This window comes from Pan paniscus, chromosome 8, assembly GCF_029289425.2.
Source record: "Pan paniscus chromosome 8, NHGRI_mPanPan1-v2.0_pri, whole genome shotgun sequence".
Taxonomy (NCBI): domain Eukaryota; kingdom Metazoa; phylum Chordata; class Mammalia; order Primates; family Hominidae; genus Pan; species Pan paniscus.
In genome coordinates this window covers 33,839,103-33,861,232 of record NC_073257.2, presented here as the reverse complement: position 1 = coordinate 33,861,232, position 22,130 = coordinate 33,839,103, and the positions used below count along the sequence as shown (strand labels likewise).

Sequence of the window (22,130 nt, the reverse complement as noted above, 5' to 3'; positions counted from 1 at the left end):
TGTTTAAGAGGCCCAGAAACCAATGGTTTTCTTTTGTCATGAAAAGCTGCAGTCATGATATTTTTTTGAAATGACAGAAATATTTGTCAGAGCAGTGGCAGTTTGTATGTGGCATTATTGAGTCTTAATCTGTGCGCTAGCAACGGAATGTGTTCGCTTCTTTGTTATAACCAATTTATAATAATCCTAGCTGACTCTTCCGTGGAGCTTCCCTTGAGCCAGGCCGATTGAAGCAGTTCGGAACTGCTGACTCATTTAATCCTCACAGCAGGAGAGTAGAAGCTGTTCGGTAGCTGCATCCTTATTCCCATTTTGTAGATTAAAGAATTGAGGCATAGAGCGACTAAGAATTTGCAGAAGGTCACATCATTAGATGGCGGGGTCAGGCTTTGAACCCAGGCTGTGTTCGATTCGTTTTGCTGCCTCTCATCAAGTGAGTCCAGTAACCTGACATCTTATTAAAAGGAAGAAACGATTCCTGTTCCCTTTGGTTTCATCCTACCCTGAGCCTTCTACTTGATTTTCTGGCTCTTCTGGTTTGCACTACGAGTTTGTAATTGCTTTCCTTAATGCAGGTGAAGAACTTTTCCCAGATCTTTGCGGTGTTGAATTGCAAAACAATACAACGTATACATCCACGCACACTTAAAACAAAACGAGCCATGGTCATTTATTAATCAAGAGAGGCTTGACTCGGGCCTAAAATGACCAGTCGCTCTGCAAGGACAGGTATTAAAAAGCGCGGGGTCTGGGAGCCGGTGAGAGAAGGCTCTTTCTCATCCAGGATCCGAGGACTTCCCGCGGACACGCGGGAGAAGCGTCCTCTCGGAAGAGGCCCGTGGGAGCGGGCGCGGTGCAACCCTCGGCCCCTCTGGGACGCAGGTCTCCGGGTTCCCCGCGGATCTCCCGGCCCTTGGGCCTGGGTGCGTCGCTGCGCGCAGCAGAGACGGCCTCCGCCCTGGGGCTGGGTGCCGCTGTCCCGGGTTTCACTGGCTGGAGGAGGAGGGAGGGCGCACCCTGGCCCCGCACTCCCCGCGACATTTGGGTGCCGGGGACGTCAGTCAGCCTGGTATGAGGGTGCCCCCGGCTGGGGAAGAGAAGAGGGAGGGAAAGGAGTACGCGGGTTTGAGCACTCTCCCCACCGGCGTTTGTCACCTCCCCCGCCTGGATCCCTCCATCCCCAGCCGCCGCCCACCTGGGCTCCCCGGCCTGCAGCGGCGGTGGCGCAAGGCTCACTCCCCAGGCCTCAAAGTCGCACCCACGGCGGTCTGCGGAGCTTTCCGGGTCTCTGCCCGCCCCCTCCCCCGCTGCGCCCTCCCTCCCAGGGTGCCCGACGTGCACGTTCCCTGCCACTTCGGTCCGGGCGCGCCGGTGGGTTTGGCCTGCGCGGCGGCGGCAGCGAGGCGGGGGAGCGAGTGAGCGCGAGGGGCGGGCGCGAGTGACTGTGTGAGTCACCCGTACCTGGAGTGCGAGCGACGCAGAGCCAGCGGCGCGGAGCCGGAGCCGGAGCCGAGCCCCAGCGCCTGCGAGCCCGAGAGCGCGGCCGGCCCCAGGCGCCAGGCCCCGTCGCCCTCCCCGTGCACTCACCCGGGGCCCGGCGCCGACTCCCTACCCGGCGCCCTCCGCCCGCAGCCCTCCCGCCTGCCAGGAGGCGGTGCGGGGCTCGCCGGGGGATGTCACAGCGGCTCCTGGGAGCCAGCAGCCGCCGCCGCCGCCCCCGGTAACCGCGATCATGAACCCCCAGTGCGCCCGTTGCGGAAAAGTCGTGTATCCCACCGAGAAAGTCAACTGCCTGGATAAGGTGAGCGAGGGGGCGCCGGGCCAGCCTGGACCTGCCGGGCGAGGGGCTGCACCTGCTTCGAGAAGTTTTGGCACCTGGGATGGAAAGCAATGAGTGGGTCGGTGCGTGTGCGTGTGCCTTGGCACGGGGGGAGGGCGCGCGAACGAAGACGCCAGCGGGAGTGTCAGAGACCACGCTTGGCGATTGTGATGTTGGAACCGGGAAGGGCTTTTGTCGCGGTGCGGGGCTGTGCGACATCGGCAGAGCCTCTGCGGAGGGCGCACGGCGGTGCGCGGCCCCGGACCCCGGAGGGACCAGGCTGGGCACCCAGGGGGCACTTCGGCGAGCCGCGCCCCCTCCACCTCCACCTCCACTCGTGTTCCACAATACCCCCGCCCCCCGCCCCACAGATCCGCCCGCGATCCCACCTCACCGCCCACCCGCAGGGCCTCCTGTGACCGCGGCGAGGGGGAGAGGCAAATAGTAATTAATATGTCATGGGGCAGCCGCTGCCGCATTGCTAAGAATAATCCCTGCTGGAGAGCTCCGGCTCAGCGCGGCAAGCCGGACCCACGGGTGTCTAATCCACCGGGTGGGGAATTCCAGGGGAAGTAGTTTTGTAGCCGGGCCCCTCCAGCCCTGCCCCCTGCCCTTCCCGGGCAGGGACGGAGATGAACAGCCCGGGAGAGAGACACCCAGGAGCGATCCGGAGTGACTGACAGTTGAAACCAGCCAGGGGCGTTCTGGGGAAATTTGCGTCTGAAGATACAAATGCTTCCTTAGAACAAGCTGCCATCCTGACAGTCATCCCGGGCAGAGTCCGAGGTCCAGCATTTTAGTGGAAGCTGGTCAGGTGTAGGGGTACTTACATAGCTCTCGTGCAGCCCCCTCAGCTTGCCTGACTTCGGGTGAACACATATTTATTGAGATCCTACAAACCCTGCATTTAGACACTTTGAACTGGATTCCTTTTGGTTTCGAAGCCACTCTCTGGGCCCCGTTTCTTCATTAACCGAGCTCAGAAATCGTTTCTGGCTGCTCAAAGAAGTGCTGTTTCGACAGAACCTTGACAGTTCGTCCATGGTGCGTCTGTGTATTGTGGTGGGTCTTCCTTCAAGACTCCATTTGCAGAGCTGCCTGCTTTATTTACTTAGCTGAAAGTAGGTAAACACATCCCCAGTTCCCTACACTCTTTCTGTTGTAATATTTTCAGCTACAGGGACTGTGATGCACTAAAAAGCCTTCCTTCTGTGCCCATCCTGGCGAGAACTGGCATTGTACTGAATTTTTAAATGTTTTTTTTTTTTTCCAGTATTGGCATAAAGGATGTTTCCATTGTGAGGTCTGCAAGATGGCACTCAACATGAACAACTACAAAGGCTATGAAAAGAAGCCCTATTGTAATGCGTAAGTATTGTCAACATGCTGTCCAGGTGTGGCACAGCCTCAGAGCTTGAGAGCCAGTGGACCTGCCTGTTTTGAAGAACTGACTCACTGTGTCACCCAGGTGTGGCAGGGGCCAGTTACCTGTTTATATCACAGACTCTGGGGCCATGTACTTTGTTGATGATCACTGCTTTTTATACCTTTCTAATGTGTTGGGTAACGTCTATGCATCTTCAATCAGGTTAGTTTTTGAGGTTCGCAGTGTTACAGCCTTAGGGACACTTATTAGAAGCTGCTGAACTTCCCCACTGAGAACGTGTGGGCTCTGAAGTGCATGTCAGGTAGATTTCCATTTTAATCCTGTGTCAATTTCCATTTTAATCATAGGATGTTGCCATACTGCAATTTCATACCTGAACCTAGTTGCTATGGAAAGGAGTCTTGCTCATTTGGTCTTAGCTGAGACCACTGCGGAGATTCTGGGCTTAAACAGGAAATCAAAGAATGGTTTGGAGAATGGAACCAAAGACATGGGTATTCCTGGCTGGTTAGTAGTAGGTCGGTTGTAGTAGACCTACTGAAGTAGACTGGGTACTTCCGACTGGTTAGTGCTGTAGTAGGTGGGGATTAAAAAAGGTAAGCCTTCTTTGGAAGGCTTTTGTGTAGGCATGCTGCTAGCCTAGAATAGCAATTAGCTAGCATTTATATCGCGCTCACCGTGTGTCAAACTCTGTTCTAAGCACTTTATGCATACTGATCATTTAATCTTTACAACGACCCTACGAGTTAGGGGACACTATTATTACGCCCATGTAGCGGGTAATGAAATTGAGGCCTTCAGAGGATCAGGCTCAGGAGGGGGCTCAGATCACTCCTGGAGGCTGCTGGTGGTTTGATTTGGCTAGTGTTTCCAAATGTCTACCTTGCTGCCCAGGGGCATATGTTTCTCCACTCCTGTGAACATCCCCCTACCCCAGACTGCTTTCAACTGTAAGCTCTTGGCCCTGATGGTTAAGTTTTCTCTTTCTTTTCCTTTCTTTCTTTTTTTTTTTTTCTTTTTTTTTTTTTGAGACAGAAGTTTGCTCCTGTTGCCCAGGCTGTAGTGCAATGGCATGATCTTGGCTCACTGCAACCACCTCCTCCCAGGTTCAAGCGATTCTTCTGCCTCAGCCTCCTGAGTAGTTGGGATTACAAGCATGCGCCACCGTGCTCAGTTAATTTTGTATTTTTAGTAGAGACGGGGTTTCTCCATGTTGGTCAGGCTGGCCTTGAACTCTGGACCTCAGGTGATCTGCCCCGCTTGGCCTCCCAAGGTGCTGGAATTACCGGCGTGAGCCACCGCACCTGGCCTGATGTTTGAGTTTTCTCACCAGTTCCCCTGTGTGGTTGGCATGGTCTGGAGGCAGCAAAGGGGCCTTTGGACCCCTGGCCTTTTGGCTGGAATGTTGCCAGAGATTCATCCTCCCTACAGTTTTTGAAGTAGGTTCATCATTCAGGTCTCCTAGAGATGGAGGGCCCTTGGTTAATTCATGCTTCATTACTTACTGACAGTATGTTATCATAGACAGTATATTTTTGGTAAGCAAATGGAATCACTCATACCTCTCTGGCAAATAACTTAAAAAAAATTTTATCTGGTGAAGACTGTTTAATATGTGTTTTTCCTTACTCCTTAGTGCTTACAGGTAGACCAGAAACTTTTCAAGAAATCAGAAAATGGGGGCATTGAACAGAATTCAGGACTTTCTTGGAGAGGGGAAGTCCACAGATATTCCCCAAACTTTCTGATGTCTTCGATCCTCCTATACCATGCTTCCTATTGGAATAGCATGAAGCAAAAATGAGGTTTCAGTGTCATGATTTCCTGCTTCCCTTCCAGAGAGCCATAAACGACTGGTTAAAGATCAAAGGCAGGCGTAAGGAGAAGGGAAAGGGCCCCAAGCACCCATAAACGGGATAATTGTTCTTTGGTTAAAGGAAAGTGAACCATTCTTCCTGTAACTGTTTCAGTGGGCAGCCTGTTTCCATCAGGCTTTATGGACCACATCAGGATTCAGGATTCTTTACAGGGCAGGGCCAGGAATTTAACCCCAGTGATAACAATGCCTTTGGGTGGCCCTGGTAGGCCTGAAGGGATTGGGAGGGAAGGAGGAAAGAGACAGAAAGAAAATGGGGAGAGAATAGCAATTACAACAATGAGAGAGAATTGGATAAGGGAGAAAAAGAAATGATCAAAAATAAAAGGACAGAAAAAGGTTCTACTGAAGTAGAGTCGTTGACTGCATCGGGATACTTGAAAATTATTTAGTGCTTATTGCTTAGTTCGAGTTCAATCTGATTTAAAAAGTTTATGAGATTCTGGATGAGTTGGGAACAGCTATTTTGCACTTTGACTTGATAGTGATGAGTGCCCAGAAACGTTGAGATGTGGGCCCCAAAAGGAAATGATTCTACTTATGAAAAAGAAACATCCCGTTGTTTTGTTTCATAGGTCTTAACCTTATTTTTAATACTCTCAACGTACCTGTATAGAATGTTTATAGATTTTTCTCTCTAAAATTTCTCATATGATTCCAGTACATTATTTTTAGTTTTAAGTTGAATTCTGAGGGTAGCACCCTAGGATTTTTGCCTCATTTTGAACCTGGAAGTCTACTTGATTGAGCAGATAAATAGGGGGAAATAGGAATTCATCCTTAGTGAATGAATGAGTAGACAGCTGATATTTAAAATTTAGCTTTAGGTTCATGTCATATGCTAACTGTAGAAAATGGAGCCTGGCAAAGTTTTGGATTCTGTCTGCTAAGAGGGTTCTGGGCTCAAAGGTCCCTGCTGTCAGTCTGTAGTCTGCTAAGGATACGTGTTGCCATGTAAACTGGCTGGGCAGTATGGATTGCCCTCTGGGGATCCTGACTCATTGGCTCTAATTCACGTGGTACATGTCAATCAGCTGCTCCCTGTGGTTGTGGCCAGAGGGCCGCCATAATTTCTCTGGGTCATTGGTAGAAAATTGATTCTCTTATATATACTGCTACCAGAAAATGAAACATTTGCTTTCCATGTAATGCAATATTTTATCTGTACCTGGTTTGGTTCAGGAGTCAATGTATATACATGCTTAAATGAAAACAACTCTTCGTCTTCCCCTGTCACTTTTTATTGTGAAAATTTTCATATATGAAAAATAAGTAAAAGAATAATACAAGGAACATCTCTATCCCCTCCACTGACATTCAGCTATTATTAACATTTTGCCATGTTTGCTGCTTCATATTTTGATCTATCTAATTATATGTCCAAATATATATATATATATATATATTTTTTTTTTTTTTGTAGACGGAGTCTCACTCTGTAGCGCAGGCTGGAGTGCAGTGGCTCAATTTCAGTTCACTGCAAGCTCTGCCTCCTGGGTTCATGCCATTCTGCTGCCTCAGCCTCCCGAGTAGCTGGGACTAGGGGCGCCCGCCACCAAGCCCGGCTAATTTTTTGTATTTTTTAGTAGAGATAGGGTTTCACCATGTTAGCTAGGATGGTCTCGATCTCCTGACCTTGTGATCCACCTGCCTCAGCCTCCCAAAGTGCTGAGATTACAGGCATGAGCCACCGCGCCCGGCCACTGTTGAGCCATTTTTCCATTTCATACATCAAGTTGGTTTCATACATCGTGACATTTCATCCCTAGAAACTACGTCATGCATGCACTAAGACTAAGGACATTTTCTTCAAGAATCATAGAGCTTTTATTACACTTAAGAAAATTAACAAATGCATTATTATAACATCTTATATCCTGTCTAATTTTACATTTCCCCCATTGTCCTAAGAATGTTTTTTACAGTTTTTTTTAAAAGCCAGGATCCAATCAGCGCTCATACTTTACATTTAGCTGTTATGAAAATGACAACTTTTCTTAGCTATTAGAGATTCAATATCAGTTATTCAAGTTCTGCTATTATTTCTACTGATTTACAGAATCTCTCACAGTTTTCAAGAAAAGGGCTTAAGTAGCATTTCTTATGAAAAAACATCCATAATTAAATGAAGAACCTTTAAAATAAATATTAAGAATATGCTTAAGAATTGGAAACCATGAGCATAGACATTTGGAATTATTGTAAGAAAACATAAAGATTTCTCATTTTAATCGCTACCTGAGGGCATTCTTTAATGGAGTGAAGTAGTGAGTGCTTCTTCAGTTTAAATATATTGCTTGTTTATATTCTCATGTGTTTAGAGAAGAAACAAGTATTCTGTTTGATTTCATGCAAAGGAGAACATGTATAAAATATAATTTACATGATATTTAAATTTTGATCTTTTGATAGAACGATCAAAGTATAGTACACACTAGATGTAAGATTGGGCGTAATACCCATTTTGCTCCTAACGCAGCAGTGCACACTATTAAAATATTTAAAAACAAACTGGTGTACTTGAGTGCGTGCCATGTTTTCATAAGCTTTTATGTTTCATAAGCAGGCAACGGATTCTTTAGCACATTTGGGATTTTTTTCACCATGGAACTTGCAAAGAAATGAGGACTAGGCAAAATTGTTATCACTAAGAGGTGCCGAGAAAATAACACTTGATGATTAGACAAAAAACATAGCTAATATTTCTATGTGAATTTATATGCCAAGCTAAACTATAAATATTTTGCTACCCAGCAAGCCACACAATGAGTATAAACCCTAAGACCATTTGTCAAATAAATTATTTAATTTGTTGTGTGTATAAGTCAAAATTGCATTTACTATGTCTTTTTAAAATATACATCGGTTCTTAAAATTTCTTGAGAGGTATTACCACTTAGAAGTAGCATTGCCAAGACTGACCAGCTAATGTGTTCTCACCAAATGTCAAGTTATATTAGGTCTGGGGTGCCACCAAGGAACGACGCAATAGTTTAACATGACCTTGCCAATAATTTCCTCAGAACATTATTTCGGCTGAACATTATTCACAGACATATTTTTGGGCTGAACATTTGTTCTGACCTGCCTACATTTACTATACCTTGTATCTTAGTCAAATGTATCTTTAATTATGGGGCTAAAAGAACACAAGTATCCAGTGAAGTATCTTTAGTGATCCAAGTAAGATTCCCTCTCATCAAAGAGTTTCACTTAACATGGTTTCCGAAGACTTTAAAAAATAAAACAGCAGGAGCTGAGTGTTGTGTTTACTTTCGCTCTGCCTGTGTTCACATTCCCTCTCGTGAATATTTATTGACTTTCTACCGCCTGCAAGAGGCTGGGCTGGGTGCATCTCATGACGAGTCACCCAGAACGGTCAGCACAGTTCTGCCGGCCCCTGTTGAGTGTGATTATCGAGGCCAGTGCTCCGCTGCCTCTCACGTACCATTTCGCTGCTGGTCACTCCTCATTAGTGCCGTTCCTAAGGGTAATCAGAGGACACAGAAGGAAATTAAATTGAAACCCGAGAGTATTACCACCATCTATTTTCCTTATCTGTAGTTGGGCCTCCTGAATTTGGTTCTAGAACACTCCAAGGACTTGAGTTATCTCAAGGAGATTGATGAAATTCCTGCTATGAAGTTAGCTTTGATTACAAAACAATGTGTCACAAAGTACAACATGTTCTAATTGGAGTTTTGGAGCTAGATGGAGCTGGAGTTGAATCCTAGCTCCATCCTGGCCTACTGAGCAAGTCTCTCGATTGCCAAGCATCAGTTTCTCCATCTGTCAAATGGGCACAGTAATACTAAACCCACAGGGCTGTATGAGAAGTAACAAAACAACACTAGGATAGGCCGTAGCCTAGTTTCTGGCACATGGCAGACCTCCAGGAAACAGTAGTGTCCATCTTTCCTCATTGGTACTTTTTTGAGGGGTGAAGAAAGAGTGGGGAAGAGAGAAGAGGAAGTACATCAATAAATGTTAAGAACTCACTCACACCTATTAAAAGGTTTATACCAAAGTTTTTCGCACTATGGGCTGCTACCCATTAGAGAGTTGTAACCAGAATTGAAAGAAGGAAGAAAAGAGAATGAGAGAAGAGAAAACATCAGAATTCATTTAAGTACTAAAAAGAGAATTCTTTTTGGCAAACTTTTTTTTTCAGTGATACGGGTATATATGTGTACTGGATCACGATGTAGAAAATTTTTTTTTCTTTTCTTTTTTTTTTTTTTTTTTTTTGAGACAGAGTCTCGCTCTGTCGCCCAGGCTGGAGTGCAGTGGTGCGATCTCGGCTCACTGCAAGCTCCGCCTCCCGGATTGACGCCATTCTCCTGCCTCAGCCTCCTGAGTAGCTGGGACTTCAGGCGCCCGCCACCACGCCCAGCTAATTTTTTGTATTTTTAGTAGAGACGGGGTTTCACCATGTTAGCCAGGATGGTCTCGATCTCCTGACCTCGTGATCCTCCCACATCGGCCTCCCAATAGAAAATATTTTTTATTGGAAGTGGTGATTGAAAGATATGAGAAACACTAGTTTAGTTCCATATTGTTAATGCTCCATACATCAGAGAGCATTGAAAGTTACCTGTAACGTACAATGACATGCAATAAGTTTGTGAATCATAACAGCCACGTTTCTGTTTGTGCCCATCACACCCGACCCCACACCTTTCCCTGGGGTTCAGTCCAACACAGTCACCACATAGGTCTCAGCTCAGCAGTAAGAGCCCACACCATCCTGTGCAGGAACCATGAGCTTATCTGTCTGCATCCTCCAAGGGATCTGTCCCATGTATCTGCATATCCCCCCAAGCCTGGCACGTAGACGAGATTGGGCACGTCCAGGGTGGTATGGCCGTAGACGAGCCTGGCATTTAGAAGGTACTTGATAATATTAGTCACCTCAGGGACTGCGAAGACTGTGTGTAGCCTCTGCTCTCAGCCCCCAGTTTAGGATAAGGCCCAGGCTAGTTTCTTTTGGGAAGGCAGACAGAGTTTGCATGATCCAGAAGAACTGGATTAGGATGAGGCTTTGAGGAGCCTGATCCGTGCGGACTGGTGACTAGGGTTCATTAAGCCTGAATTCCAAGGGATAATAAAGTATCCTGCTGTTGGGATAGTCTCAGGTTTTCTGATCTGTAATGAACGTAGTGGGAATTTACTTTCACTACTTAGAGGTCTGGTTTCAAAATGTGACATCTTTCTAAAAACATTTCTTATGAATGCTCGTTTATTTCCTTCTGGGTTAAATTGTAATCTGTACAATGGGAAAATAATTCCCACCTACCAGGGACTTTATAGAGATTAAATGGGGAAATGTTTGTAAGCTTGAGCCCATCAAATAACACTTAAGGACTCAAATGTCAGTCCACTTTTTTACTTATAATAGTGAATGGAAAATTGTTGTCTCCTATTACTCCCTTAAAGACAAGAGAAAAGGTCACATTGTTAAAAGCGACTGTTTCTATGGAAGGATATTGTGGCATGTTAGAGTTCTAGTTAGCATCCACTGCAATGTGCCCTGCCTGACTTTTAAGTTACATACCTCATGGAAAAAATTAAACCTTTGCCCCTTGACACAGTATCTGACGTGAGAGGATGACAGTTTTCTTTTTTCTTTTTTGGTTATAATTGGATGATTGAAAACAAAGGAAGGAGATACTTTGAGCCAATAAAAACGTTCCAGTGTATATACAAAATGATCTGGTTCTCAGTCACCGTATTGGACCGTTGGCAACATCTAATGCATTTTGGTATCTTTTAAGTCATTGTAGGGAATCATATTTACAAACCACACTCTGGGTTCTCTGTCCCATTTGAAATGTTTCTGAAAGGTGCCTTTGATGTGTAAGTTCTGCCTGTTTATGATGATGTATTTATTATGGAATGATGTCAGATTAGAAAAGATTTTGAGATGAAGCCCAGCAGATCTCTCCTCAATTATGGTGAAATGCAAGGTTAATGCAAGATATAGATATGTGTGCTTAAAGGTATATTGATGATGTGTCAAGGGCCTGTGCGAGAGGACATTTCAGTGGGTCCTCTTTAAATGTTTTCAGACGAGTGCTTTACAGAGTGGTTCCTAGGACATCAGGGAGTAAGAGAGATACAGACATAGCCATGCATGACACCCTTGTCCTCGAGGGCTTAGAACTCCTTTAAGTCTCTAGAGGAAGGAGAAATCAATTACTTTTCTGTTCTGTTTCAGTTCTTATAGTTAGTGTTACTAGGAAGACCTTGGCTTTTAGCCTTAGGAGACCTTGGCTTTACCGTGGAATCTAGAATAATATTTATGAGCTGAGTACCCAGAATGTTTTAGGAACTAAGTAAAATGATTATTATTGATTTCTTCCATGCTCAGCTTGGCTATTTGAATTCAGCAAAGTCCTGCTAATGGGTCTAACAGTTCTTCAGGCCTCTCTAGTCGAAACTAGATAGGGCACAGACCTAACCATGAAAACAGGAAGTTGTGAGAAGGACCAGGTTTAAGTGGCAATGATTGTTTCTTCCATCACTGGAAATCCCGTGTTAATTTTATTTATAGTTAACTGTGCATTTTTCTTAGCAGAGTCTTGGAGGGAGTTGCTTTGCGTTTGACTTCTGTTTACTTTTTCACACTCTCTGTTGACTCATTCTTATTGAATTCTAGGAGGAGCCAGAAGAGAACTAGTTCGATGTATGCATTCTTGAATAGCATCTGATCAATAACCAGACTGGTGGTCTGTTGTACTTCTGCATCAGCTCAGCAGTCTAAAAAGCCATTTGGATAAAAATCTTTGATTAGCACCCTGAGGCTCATTATCCATCAAAGGCAGGTGCAACCAAACACAGAGAACTTGGAGAAATAGGATGACTGAGCTCAGCCAAGGGTCTATAGATCTGGGATGTGGAGCGGGAGTTAGATGGTTGCCTGCCAATGTTGAATTTGGTTTTTAAATATGACTCTGTATCCATTAATTGATCCAGAGTGTGAATTCTAGCAAATTCAGGCAATGCATGGGAGTGGCAAGAACACTGCAGCAAACACATACCTCAGTGCAGAAAGACGTGCCCTGTAAGTACATGTATTTTTGATGGCCTGTTTGGATAACCTACACTGTCTTCTCCTGCCTACTCTCCCCACTATCTGCCCAGTCTCCTGAGCTTCATGCATTTCTTGCCACCACAGTTATTTTCTGAAAACTTGGTTCTGAGTATACTACTCTCTTGCTCAAACACCTGTGATGGCTCCCTATTGCTTATAGGAAAAAAAATTGGGTTTCTAGCAGACGTTCAGAGCCTTTCACAATCTACCTTCCTCTATCCACTTCCATTTACCCTCCTTCTCTCCAGCCACACTGGGCTGCTAGCTTTGAATCCTTCACCAAATTTCTTAACCGAAGCCTCAGTATCCTCGTCTGTAAAATGGGTATAATAGACTCTACCTCTTAGGATTAAGGATTCATTGGAATATCCAGTCTAATAATGAACTTAGCAGAGTTTCAGGCACATGGTAAGGAATTAATAAAATTTAGATATATTTGTAATTTTCCTCATTATTAACTAGACACAGTGATTTGACCCTTTACTCATGCCGTTCTTATGCCTTCTGGCATTGGAGTGACTTTGATCCTTAAGGCACATCTGTAAGGCTATGCCTACCTTTGTGAAGATATTCTGAATCTCTCAATCAATTACTGAACTCTTTCTTTGTGCATCCATTGTACTTTTTATGCCTCAATTACATCACCTATCAAAGAGCCTGCTTTGTACGATGGTCGTGTTTGTCTTCCCATTTGAGTTGGTTTCCTGCTGAAATTGGACCATAGATATTCTCAGCCTGGAGTGGGAGGTGAGTTGGGGTAGGCGAGGTCAAGTCAGCCTGTAAGAGCTTTGCTCCTTGAAGGGACTACTTTACTTTTTAAAGAGCAAGTGTGTAAGGAATTGAGAATGGGTGTTACAATACCGCAATGCAATTCTGATGCCAACCGTGTGGAGTTAGCATCAACTCTGCAAGTGAAGGGCACAGACCCCAACAAAATTGCTCTCACTTCAAGCCCAGGAGTCCCTAGGTCACCTACAGTTTGGACTAACTGGCTGCAAATTTGAGAGTTCCCACAACCCCCTCAGATTTGATAATTAGCTGGAACAATTCACAGGGCTCAGGACAGTGCTCTACTTAAGATGATTGTTTTAGCATAACAGATACAAATCAAGACCGGCCATATGAAGAGACACTTAGGGCAAAGTTTGAGAGGATCCTGGATATGGGGCTTCCCTGTCCTTGCTCTGTGGGATCAATGTGTGTTTTCTTCCTGGCACATTGATGCAATCATCAACCAATCTTTGGTATCCAGAGTTTTTATTGGGGTTTCATTATGTAGGCATGATTGATTGACTCATTGGTGATGTGACTGTTCAATCTCCAGCCCCCTCTCTTCCCTGGGAAAGGTCAGCTGATCTCATCCGGCTCAAAGCCCCAAACCTCTAATCCCAGAGTTGGTTTTTCTGGTGCACTGAGCCACCTTGATCACATCCCCTTAGATATGGTCCAAGGAGCTCATGAATAACAAAGACATTCCAATTACTTGGGAAATTTCAAGTATTTAGAGTATGCCTCCCAGGAACCAGGGACAAAGGCCATTCAAATTCTTTATTATACAACAGGCATGCTTCACACTGTCGCCATCAAAGCTACCTTTGATGGGTTGCCTCTTTACATCCTGAGCCTTCCTATTCCATCAGGACATGAATGAGGGCCTAAAATCCACCATCCCCAGTCAGTTAATAGAAGTTGGGGAAGATTAGAAATAGTTTGCTGCCTGTGAACAGGAGCAGGGGGTGGGGGGTCACTAATTATGGGCGGACTCTTAATATAACTCTCTAGATTTTGTTTTTATTGATACACGAGTCTGTCCTATTGGCAAATTACATTCTTGAGGTCAGGAATTGTCTAATTGCCTTTGTCTATACAGCACACGTGTTGTGTGCTCAGGAATTGTCCCTCTGTTGGAACAGATTGCCCATCTAGCTTTGTTGGGGGCATGGTGAGTTCTTTTGGCTGTCTGAGTGATACAGCTTAGCCTTATTCTAGGCATCCCCAGCCAAGAAAGCTGACTCAATGAGAAGGAATAGAGGACGAGTGTGTTGGCTCAAGACTGTAATCCCAGCACTGTGGGAGGCTGAAGCAGGAGAATCACTTGAGGTCAGGAGTTCAAGACCAGCCTGGGCAACATAGCAAGACCCTGTCTCTAATAAAAAATAACAAAAAATAAAAATAAAAATAAAAGAGAAGCAATAGACATATCTTTCTATAAGGATCTGTGTGGTGATCCTAGCTGTTGCTGGCCATGCTTGGACTGATAATGCGCATGAACAGTAGCGAACACTTCCTCTGTTTAGGTGAAATATTGAAATTTATAGCTGGATTACGGGTCACTGACATGCAATGGAACAAATGATGACAAGAATAATGTCTACAAAGGTAGTTTATAAAAATCACTTTGTTATGACTCTGTTTTTCAAAGTCTTAGGAGTGAACCATGTGTTTGAGACATCAGACCATATACACATTTACTTGCATATCACGTTTTTTTTTTTCCCCCTGGAAATAAATTTGATGGCTTCATTTCCTGAAACTAAATTTAATCAGGGATTAATGGTCAATTCCTGATGAATAAAAGGTCTTAACAGGCTCTTGTGGAAGAATCTTCTTTTCTCAAGTGATTTTTCTTCAATGTTCTGCCTTTTCTCCCACATTTCCAGAACTTTAAAAATAACTCTGTAGGATCAGTGCTTCTCCCCCAACCCACCCTCCCCAACCCCACTATCTCTCCGTTTCTCTTTCTCTCTGTTTGAAGTCTTTTCTGTTGCTAGTGACGTAGTTCTCTGATTCTCTTAACGTTAAGGGGAATTCTATTTAAAAATTTCTAGATGCTTAAGGCACGTAATAATTAAGGGTTATTCCTATCAGGAATAGAAACACCATATTAGAACAGTTCTTCCTCAGAGGCTACTAAAGAAAGAAAATTCTGTTTAGAGGGTTTGCCTCTGTGGTCTTTTTTTAAAACGGCAGTTATGTAATGTCAGGTTTAATTGGCTGGGAGTCAGGAAGCTGGCTTATTTGTGCGCCTCTTGTGTCATATATACCTGCAGGGCTGAGTGGCCCGTAAAAAGCACTCAAGATTTGCACATGGGGGCTGCTGCCCAGGAAGTGTCCTGCAGAATGGCAGTTTGGCAGACGTTGAAAGAAAAGCATATTAGTTTTTTTTTTGTTTGTACAGTGATGAGTATATAACAGGGACTGAATAAATATGTGTTGATTGACTGTAAAAGAACCTTTACTCTGAATGGGAGACAGCAGTCGCTGATCTGATAGCAAGCTTCCCAAGTCTGGCTTCTTTCTCTGGGTCTATACTGGTGGGTCAGGAACAATTGTTACCGAGGATTTAAAAATTAATTCCCTAGCAGGAGAAAACAGGTGGTAACATAAAAGAAGTCCCTGAATGGAGGAAGGATCAAGTAATTCTCAGAAGAGACCAGCAGGGGAATGTTTATGACCTCACCTGTCTGTACCAGTGCATAGACACATTAGGAGATATGTAAGATCCTGGAGTTTTGCCAACGTGGGATGGGGACAGGCTGATGATTAAATTGTGACAGTGGAGAGGCTTGGTATGCTAAAGGAGAAACATGTCTAGGAGGTGAATCCATGAATAGAAAGAATCTTGAAGGTGAAAAGATGATGGAGAACATTTGAGTGAGAAGGAAAAGAAGGGAAACAGGTGGCCCTGCTGCAGGGCAGACCATGTGCCTCTTGTCCAGGTTGGAAATATCATGGAGGCTTTTTCAGTGAACTATCTGCTGAAGGTTTAAGAGAGAATACCAGTTGGTTTCTTGCTTTGCTTTTGTGGACAACGTCACTGCTTTCAAGCTGCTTTGCGCTTAATTTGGAAAAGAATTGGTCGATGGGGTAGCAGTTGCGAGGACTTTAGAACAAGTAGTCTCTGTTATGTTGAAGTTCACGAGAGCAACAGTAGGAGTCACACCACACCTAGCCTTTTAAGAAAGCCTTCAAATGGTGTAGGGGAAGAAGGAAAGGCTGTGCTTGTTCAAGAAATCTTAGGTTCTCAGAAACTCTAAGATAAACGATGTGTGCCATACCCCTGTGACTGGTCTAGTCATTAGCTCACAGTTAGCTTTTAATAAAGATTTGCTGAATAAACAAAAGAAGGAATAAGAAAAAAAGGTGGCTCAAGTGAGATAGAAGACTTTGAAAAATAAAATCCTGATTGAAAAAGTGTTAATTATTTCAGAGAGAGAAAGGGGGAATACATCTTTAAAAAAAGGGTGGAGGAAAAGCATCATAGAACATACCTTGGGAGCTTTCTAAGCTCAGATTAGCCTAACACACAGTTTAAAAGATGGATCACTGAGTGTTCAAAGATGGCAGACACAGTAAGAACGGGATCAGAAAAGCTCAAAACCATGGCTTGTGACAATTCTAAAGACAAAGTGGGTTTCAAAAGCACTTATATTCTAAGAAAAAAGTGGAACCCTGGCTTGGGGAGGATAATTGTGATAATAAACGATGACAGAAAAAAATCCTATTTAGCTTTTATGCAATTCCTATTTAGCTTTTATCCTTTCAACTGAGAAGAACAGATTTACAACTAGAAAAGATCCAAAACATCATTAAGAAATTAAAGTAAAAGTTAGGAGAGCCAGTAGTCAGACATCAAGTCGTTTTGCGTTGGGTTAAAGAAATTGGAATCTGTCCATCCAGAGGGTGACATCTTAGGGACCTGAGAAAACCCTGTAGATGTGGTCCTGGAACTGAAACACTGGAATCATGTCCCTTAGCAGTGAGAGCGGATGTGGTGGGGGAGTGAAGGGACCATTCCCTTCTGGGGCTGACGTTGAGTTACTTTGCCTCACCGTCCCTCGGTTTCCTCACCTACAAAATGGTGATGTTGTCTCAGTTATCCCATCTGCCAAATGGGCATTCTGTGTCTCAGTTGCTGATAATAATAGTATTTGCTACCTCTTCTGGTTACTGCAAGGATAAATAAGATAATCTATGTAAATAGTTGACATAGAGTAGACACTGTATAAATGTTGGCTATTCTTACTATTGCCTATTCTCTTTGAGAAATTGTCAGCAAAAGAAAGCTTTGGGGATGGGAAAACATCCCAAGTTTTAGAAAGGGGAAGAGACAGATTGTAGAAATTACAGCCTAATTAATGTGACATTAATTCCTGGCAAAATCCTCACATGGATGAGTGCAGAATGGTTTGTAAAGACTTCAAAATAAAAAGTCCTCATAGGTTCTGTCATAGTTTGCTAGGCTTGCTGTGACAAAGTACCATAAACGGGGTGTCTTAAATAACAGACATTTGTTGTCTCACAGTTCTAGAGACTAAAAGTCTGAAATCAAAGTGTCTGTATGGTTGGTTTCTTCTGGGGCCTGTGAGGGAAGACTCTGTTTCAGGCCCCTGTCCTTGGCTTATGTTGAATAGATGGCCAGCCGTCTTCTCCCTGTGTCTTCACATCAACTTCCCTTCATGTGTGTCTGTGTCCTAATCTCGTTTTCTAAGGACACCAGCCATCTTGTATTAGGGCCCACACCTATGACCTCATTCTCACTTGATTACCTCAGCAAAGACCCTATCTCCAAATAAGGTCACATTCCGAGGTCTGTGGGGTTAGGACTCTTAACACACTTTTTGGACTCCAATACATATACAATTCAACTCCAACAGGTTCACTAAGAAAAGTCAAGCAGAGCAAAATTAACTGTGTTTTTGATGCTAGAGAAGAAAGGAAATATATACACAGTGAACTGAAGAATTTTATAAAACAAATTCAATGCTGTTAATTTTTTTTTATTTTTCGAGATGGAATCTTGCTCTGTCACCCAGGCTAGAGTACAGTAGCACCATCTCGGCTCACTGCAGCCTCTGCTTCCCAGGCTCAAGTGATCCTCCCACCTCAGCCTCCTGAGTAGCTGGGACTTTCAGGCACGTGCCACCATACCCAGCTAATTTTTTGTATTTTTGGTAGAGACGGGTTTCACCATGTTGCCCAGGCTGGTCTTGAACTCCTGATCTCACGTGATCCACCCACCTCGGCCTCCCAAAGTGCTGGGATTACAGACATGAGCCTCTGCACCTGGCTTCAATGCTGTTAATTTTTTGTATATCAATGACACCTCAATAAAGCTTATAAAAGATCAGTGTTAAAAAAAAAAGTGAAGGAATAATGGAGACTTTTTCTGAATTACGAGTTGACCACAGTGTCTGTTTCTTCCTTTGACATGCATAGCTTCGTGATTTCACTAATATTTTCAAGGAGTAATAACATTCTCTTCTTTCACCCAGGACCTTTACTTTGTGACATTATGTGCTTTGTAAGCTTGTAAAACAATTAGAAAATTGTTCTCTGATAGATTGTTCTTGCTTGTAGGAGAATGGTATTGAAATATTCATAAGGAAATGAATTTCAGTTTCAAATGGCAAGAAGAAATATGGTTTAAAATTTTATAGAAAATGACATAGTTCTTGTTTTATTTTAAAAAGAAGGGGGAAAAACTCATGATTGTGACCTTGGCTGTAGTTCAATGTAGAGATTCTAGTGTGGAGATTTATAATCTTAATATTCCTACGATTTAGGATTTATATTTCAATTTCAGAATTTAATTATTAATTTTCTCATGAAAGTTTCTCAGATAGCTTCACTTTCTTAAAACTTCTTTTATTATTTTATTAAGCAATGAAGGATTGTATCTGTATTTCAAGAGTGAGTGAAATAGACTTTTGTAATTGCCATTTTTTATATATAAGTAATGGGCTCCTAAAAAAAAAGCACGAAGGCAGCATAGTTATGTCCTGTGATAAGAAATGGGTTGGTCTTGCTTTGTTTCCAGTAGACATGCTCCCTGGTTAGCCTATTCTCCCAGGTGAACTTTATTACCTGATAGAAATCTTATCCATCAATTGGATTAATGTGTGTTTTGAAAACACCATTCTTCTTCCATGTTTGCTCCTGACTTTGAAAACGAATCCCAAACACACTGCTCTCTTTTCCTCCTCATAATCAGATCTTAGCTTTCAATGCCTCCTAAATACTGTTGAGTTAATTTTTTGATAACTCTTTGTCCATTTGTACAAAAGCACATTTGTACTTTTTTGCCCCGTGCTTACAACCACACCAAAAAGATGCCAAATGGAAAACTCTCCTGGTCTTTAAAGAAAGGGCAAAGCTACTTCTCGCAAATTACACGAATAGAATTCCTCCTGTCCCCCAATAAATGAATGCCAGCAGTTTTTTCTTTCCTTGGAGTTTCTACTGATTCTTTCTATTTTACCACTTGAGTGAACAGAAATTCAGCACTTGTGGTGTGATGGATGTTTTTAACTTTTCTATGAACCGTTGTTTTGAAATATGGGATCTGGGCCCTGCTGGAGACTGTAGGGCTGTTCCCCATATTGCTTTTGAGGGGTGGCAATAATCAGTAGGTGGGGGCCAACTCCACCTCTTGGGGCCTCTGTTCTTGTCATGCAGTGGGCGTTAATCTCTGCAGAGGAATTGATTGTGAGGAGGAAAAGAGAAAATGGATAATTATAAAGAACTGGGCACAGCTCAATAAATGGAAACACGAATGACCATGTGATAGTGCTTTTCCAACGCACCTCCCTTGCCCAGTCAGTTTTCTCTCTGGAACCAGGTAATGTTTTCCCTATTTCACTCTTCTGGTCTTTTCAAGTGTGTCAATTGTTTGAGCCGTAGCAATGCAGTGATTACTTGGGTTTTGAATGTGAGTTTGAAAGTTGAAATGTTACCTTATTATAGGCACAGTACTCAAGATTTCCAAAGTACTTGTGTATAAAGTGAAATGAATCAGACAGAAAGAGAAACACTGTATGTTATCACTTATCTGTGGGATCTAAAAATCCAAACAATTGGACTCATGGAGCTAGAGAGTAAAATGATGGTTACCAGAAGCTGGGAAGGTTAGTGGGAGGGTGGTGAGGAGGTGGGGATGTTAATGGGTACCAAAAGAATAGTTAGAATGAATAAGACCTGGTATTTGATAGCACAACAAGGTGATTATAGTCAATAATAATTTAATTGTACATTTAAAAATAACTAATAGAATATAATCAGATTGTTTGTAACTCAAAGGATAGATGCTTGAGGGGATGGATACCCCATTTTCCATGATGTGATTACTAAAAAAATTTTTTTTGTGTGTGTGAGGGAGTCTTGCTCTGTCGCCGAGGCTGGAGTGCAGTGGCGAGATCTCAGCTCACTGCAACCTCTGCCTCCTGGGTTCAAGCAATTCTCCTCCCTCAGCCTCTGGAGTAGCTGGGATTACAGGTGTGCACCATCACCCCCGGCTAATTTTTGTATTTGTAGTAGATATGGGGTTTCACCATGTTGGCCAGGCTGGTCTTGAACTCCTGACCTTGTGATCCACCCGCCTTGGCCTCCCAAAGTGCTGGGATTACAGGCGTGAGCCACCACGCCCGGCCCATGATGTCATTATTATGCATTGTATGCCTGTATCAAAACATCTCATGTGCCCCACAAGTATATACACCTACTATACACCCACAAAGGTTAAAATAAAAAAATTCAAAAAGTACTCCTGTATATATTTCAAATTGGAATGCATTTTCAAATTATTTTAGATTTTGTGTAAGATTTGGATTTGGAGTAAGAGTTAATAAAGGCAATAAAGAGATTCCAGGCTGTGAAGATTTATTTTACAATGTTGATAATTGAGGAAAATGCACATCCAGCATCTCTTTAGCATTTTGGATAATGTGGAGAGTTTGTGCTGCTGGTTTTGAGTGCTGTGCTACCTTTCCCATATTCTGTTTCATATTGTGAATTTCTAAACATAGGTGTTATTGAGACCCACGAGCACAAAGTCATGAAAATTTAATGTTATAGCTTGTTTACATTGTGGCTCACTTTTTTTTTTTTTTTTTTTTTTTAAGGCAGAGTCTCACTCTGTCACTCAGGATGGAGTGCAGTGGCGCAATTTCAGCTCATTGCAACCTCCACCTCCCGGGTTCAAGTGATTCTCCTGCCTCAGCCTCCCGAGTAGCTGGGACTACAGGCACATGCCACCATGCTTGGCTAATTTTTGTATTTTTAGTAGAGAGAGGGTTTCACCATGTTGATCAGGTTGGTCTCGAACTCCTGACCTCAGGTGATCTTCCTGCTTCGGCCTTCCAAAGTGCTGGGGTTACAGATGTGAGCCACTGTGCCCAGCCAGTGGCTCACTTTTAAATATGACTTTAGTGTTTGCTTTAAAGACAATTTATTCTCTGTATGGTATTAATAATATGAGAAGTTCCTCTCTGAACTGGAGAATCATTCTCTTTATGATTAAGCCGATTTTTAGGAAACAGTTTCCCAAAAACACTGAATCAGGTGGAATAGATTTCTGAAAAATATCTATATCATGTCTGTGTTCATTATGAACTTTTCTATTTTGCCCATTCTATTTTGTTCATGTGATCTTATTTCATTTTGCATCATTTAACAAATATAACGAGGTCCTACATCTTACTTTTAAGATGTAAAGACTTACATTTATTTCTGTATATACTTTTATTTTAAGAACTTAATTTATGGCTGGGCGCGGTGGCTCACGCCTGTAACCCCAGCACTTTGGGAGGCTGAGGAGGGAGGATCACGAGGTCAGGAGTTCGAGACCAGCCTGACCAACATGCTGAAACCCCGTCTGTACTGAAAATACAAAAATTAGCTGGTTGTGGTGGTGTGCATCTGTAATCCCAGCTACTCAGGAGGCTAAGGCAGGAGAATCACTTGAACCCTGGGGGTGGAGGTTGCAGTGAGCTGAGATTGTGTCATTGTACTTCAGCCTGGGAGATACAGTGAGACTCCGTCTCAAAATTAATATATATATATATATATTTTTGGTTTGTTTTGTTTTAATATATATTAAAAAAATTAGCCAGGTGTAGTGGTGGGCGCCTGTAATCCCAGCTATTCAGGAGGCTGAGGAGGCTGAGGCAGGAGAATC

At 43.3% G+C, this 22,130-nt stretch overlaps 1 protein-coding gene and 1 long non-coding RNA gene across 5 annotated transcripts in view; one reads left to right on the top strand and one right to left on the bottom strand.

Annotated features, from left to right (window-relative positions):
* Nucleotides 1-645: 645 nt before the first annotated feature.
* On the bottom strand, nt 646-1,734 carry LOC100967247 (collagen alpha-1(XXIII) chain). The gene is made up of 3 exons (XR_008954485.1): nt 1,681-1,734; nt 1,196-1,608; nt 646-1,087 (listed from the first exon to the last, which is right to left on the bottom strand). It is a non-coding gene; the product is annotated as a collagen alpha-1(XXIII) chain (long non-coding RNA).
* NEBL (nebulette) overlaps nt 957-22,130 on the top strand; it is a 395,768-nt gene continuing 374,594 nt past the window's right edge. Inside the window, exons 1-2 of one of the 4 annotated variants that reach the window (XM_055092459.2) lie at nt 957-1,069; nt 3,093-3,187. In XM_055092459.2, coding sequence (XP_054948434.1) covers nt 3,132-3,187 — 56 coding nt within the window. In that variant the 5' untranslated portion in view covers nt 957-1,069; nt 3,093-3,131. Of the gene's footprint in view, nt 1,070-1,584; nt 1,802-2,901; nt 2,941-3,092; nt 3,188-22,130 lie in introns of those variants that run through there. The other 3 variants (XM_055092460.2, XM_034930073.4, XM_055092458.2) reach the window with 3 other exon arrangements.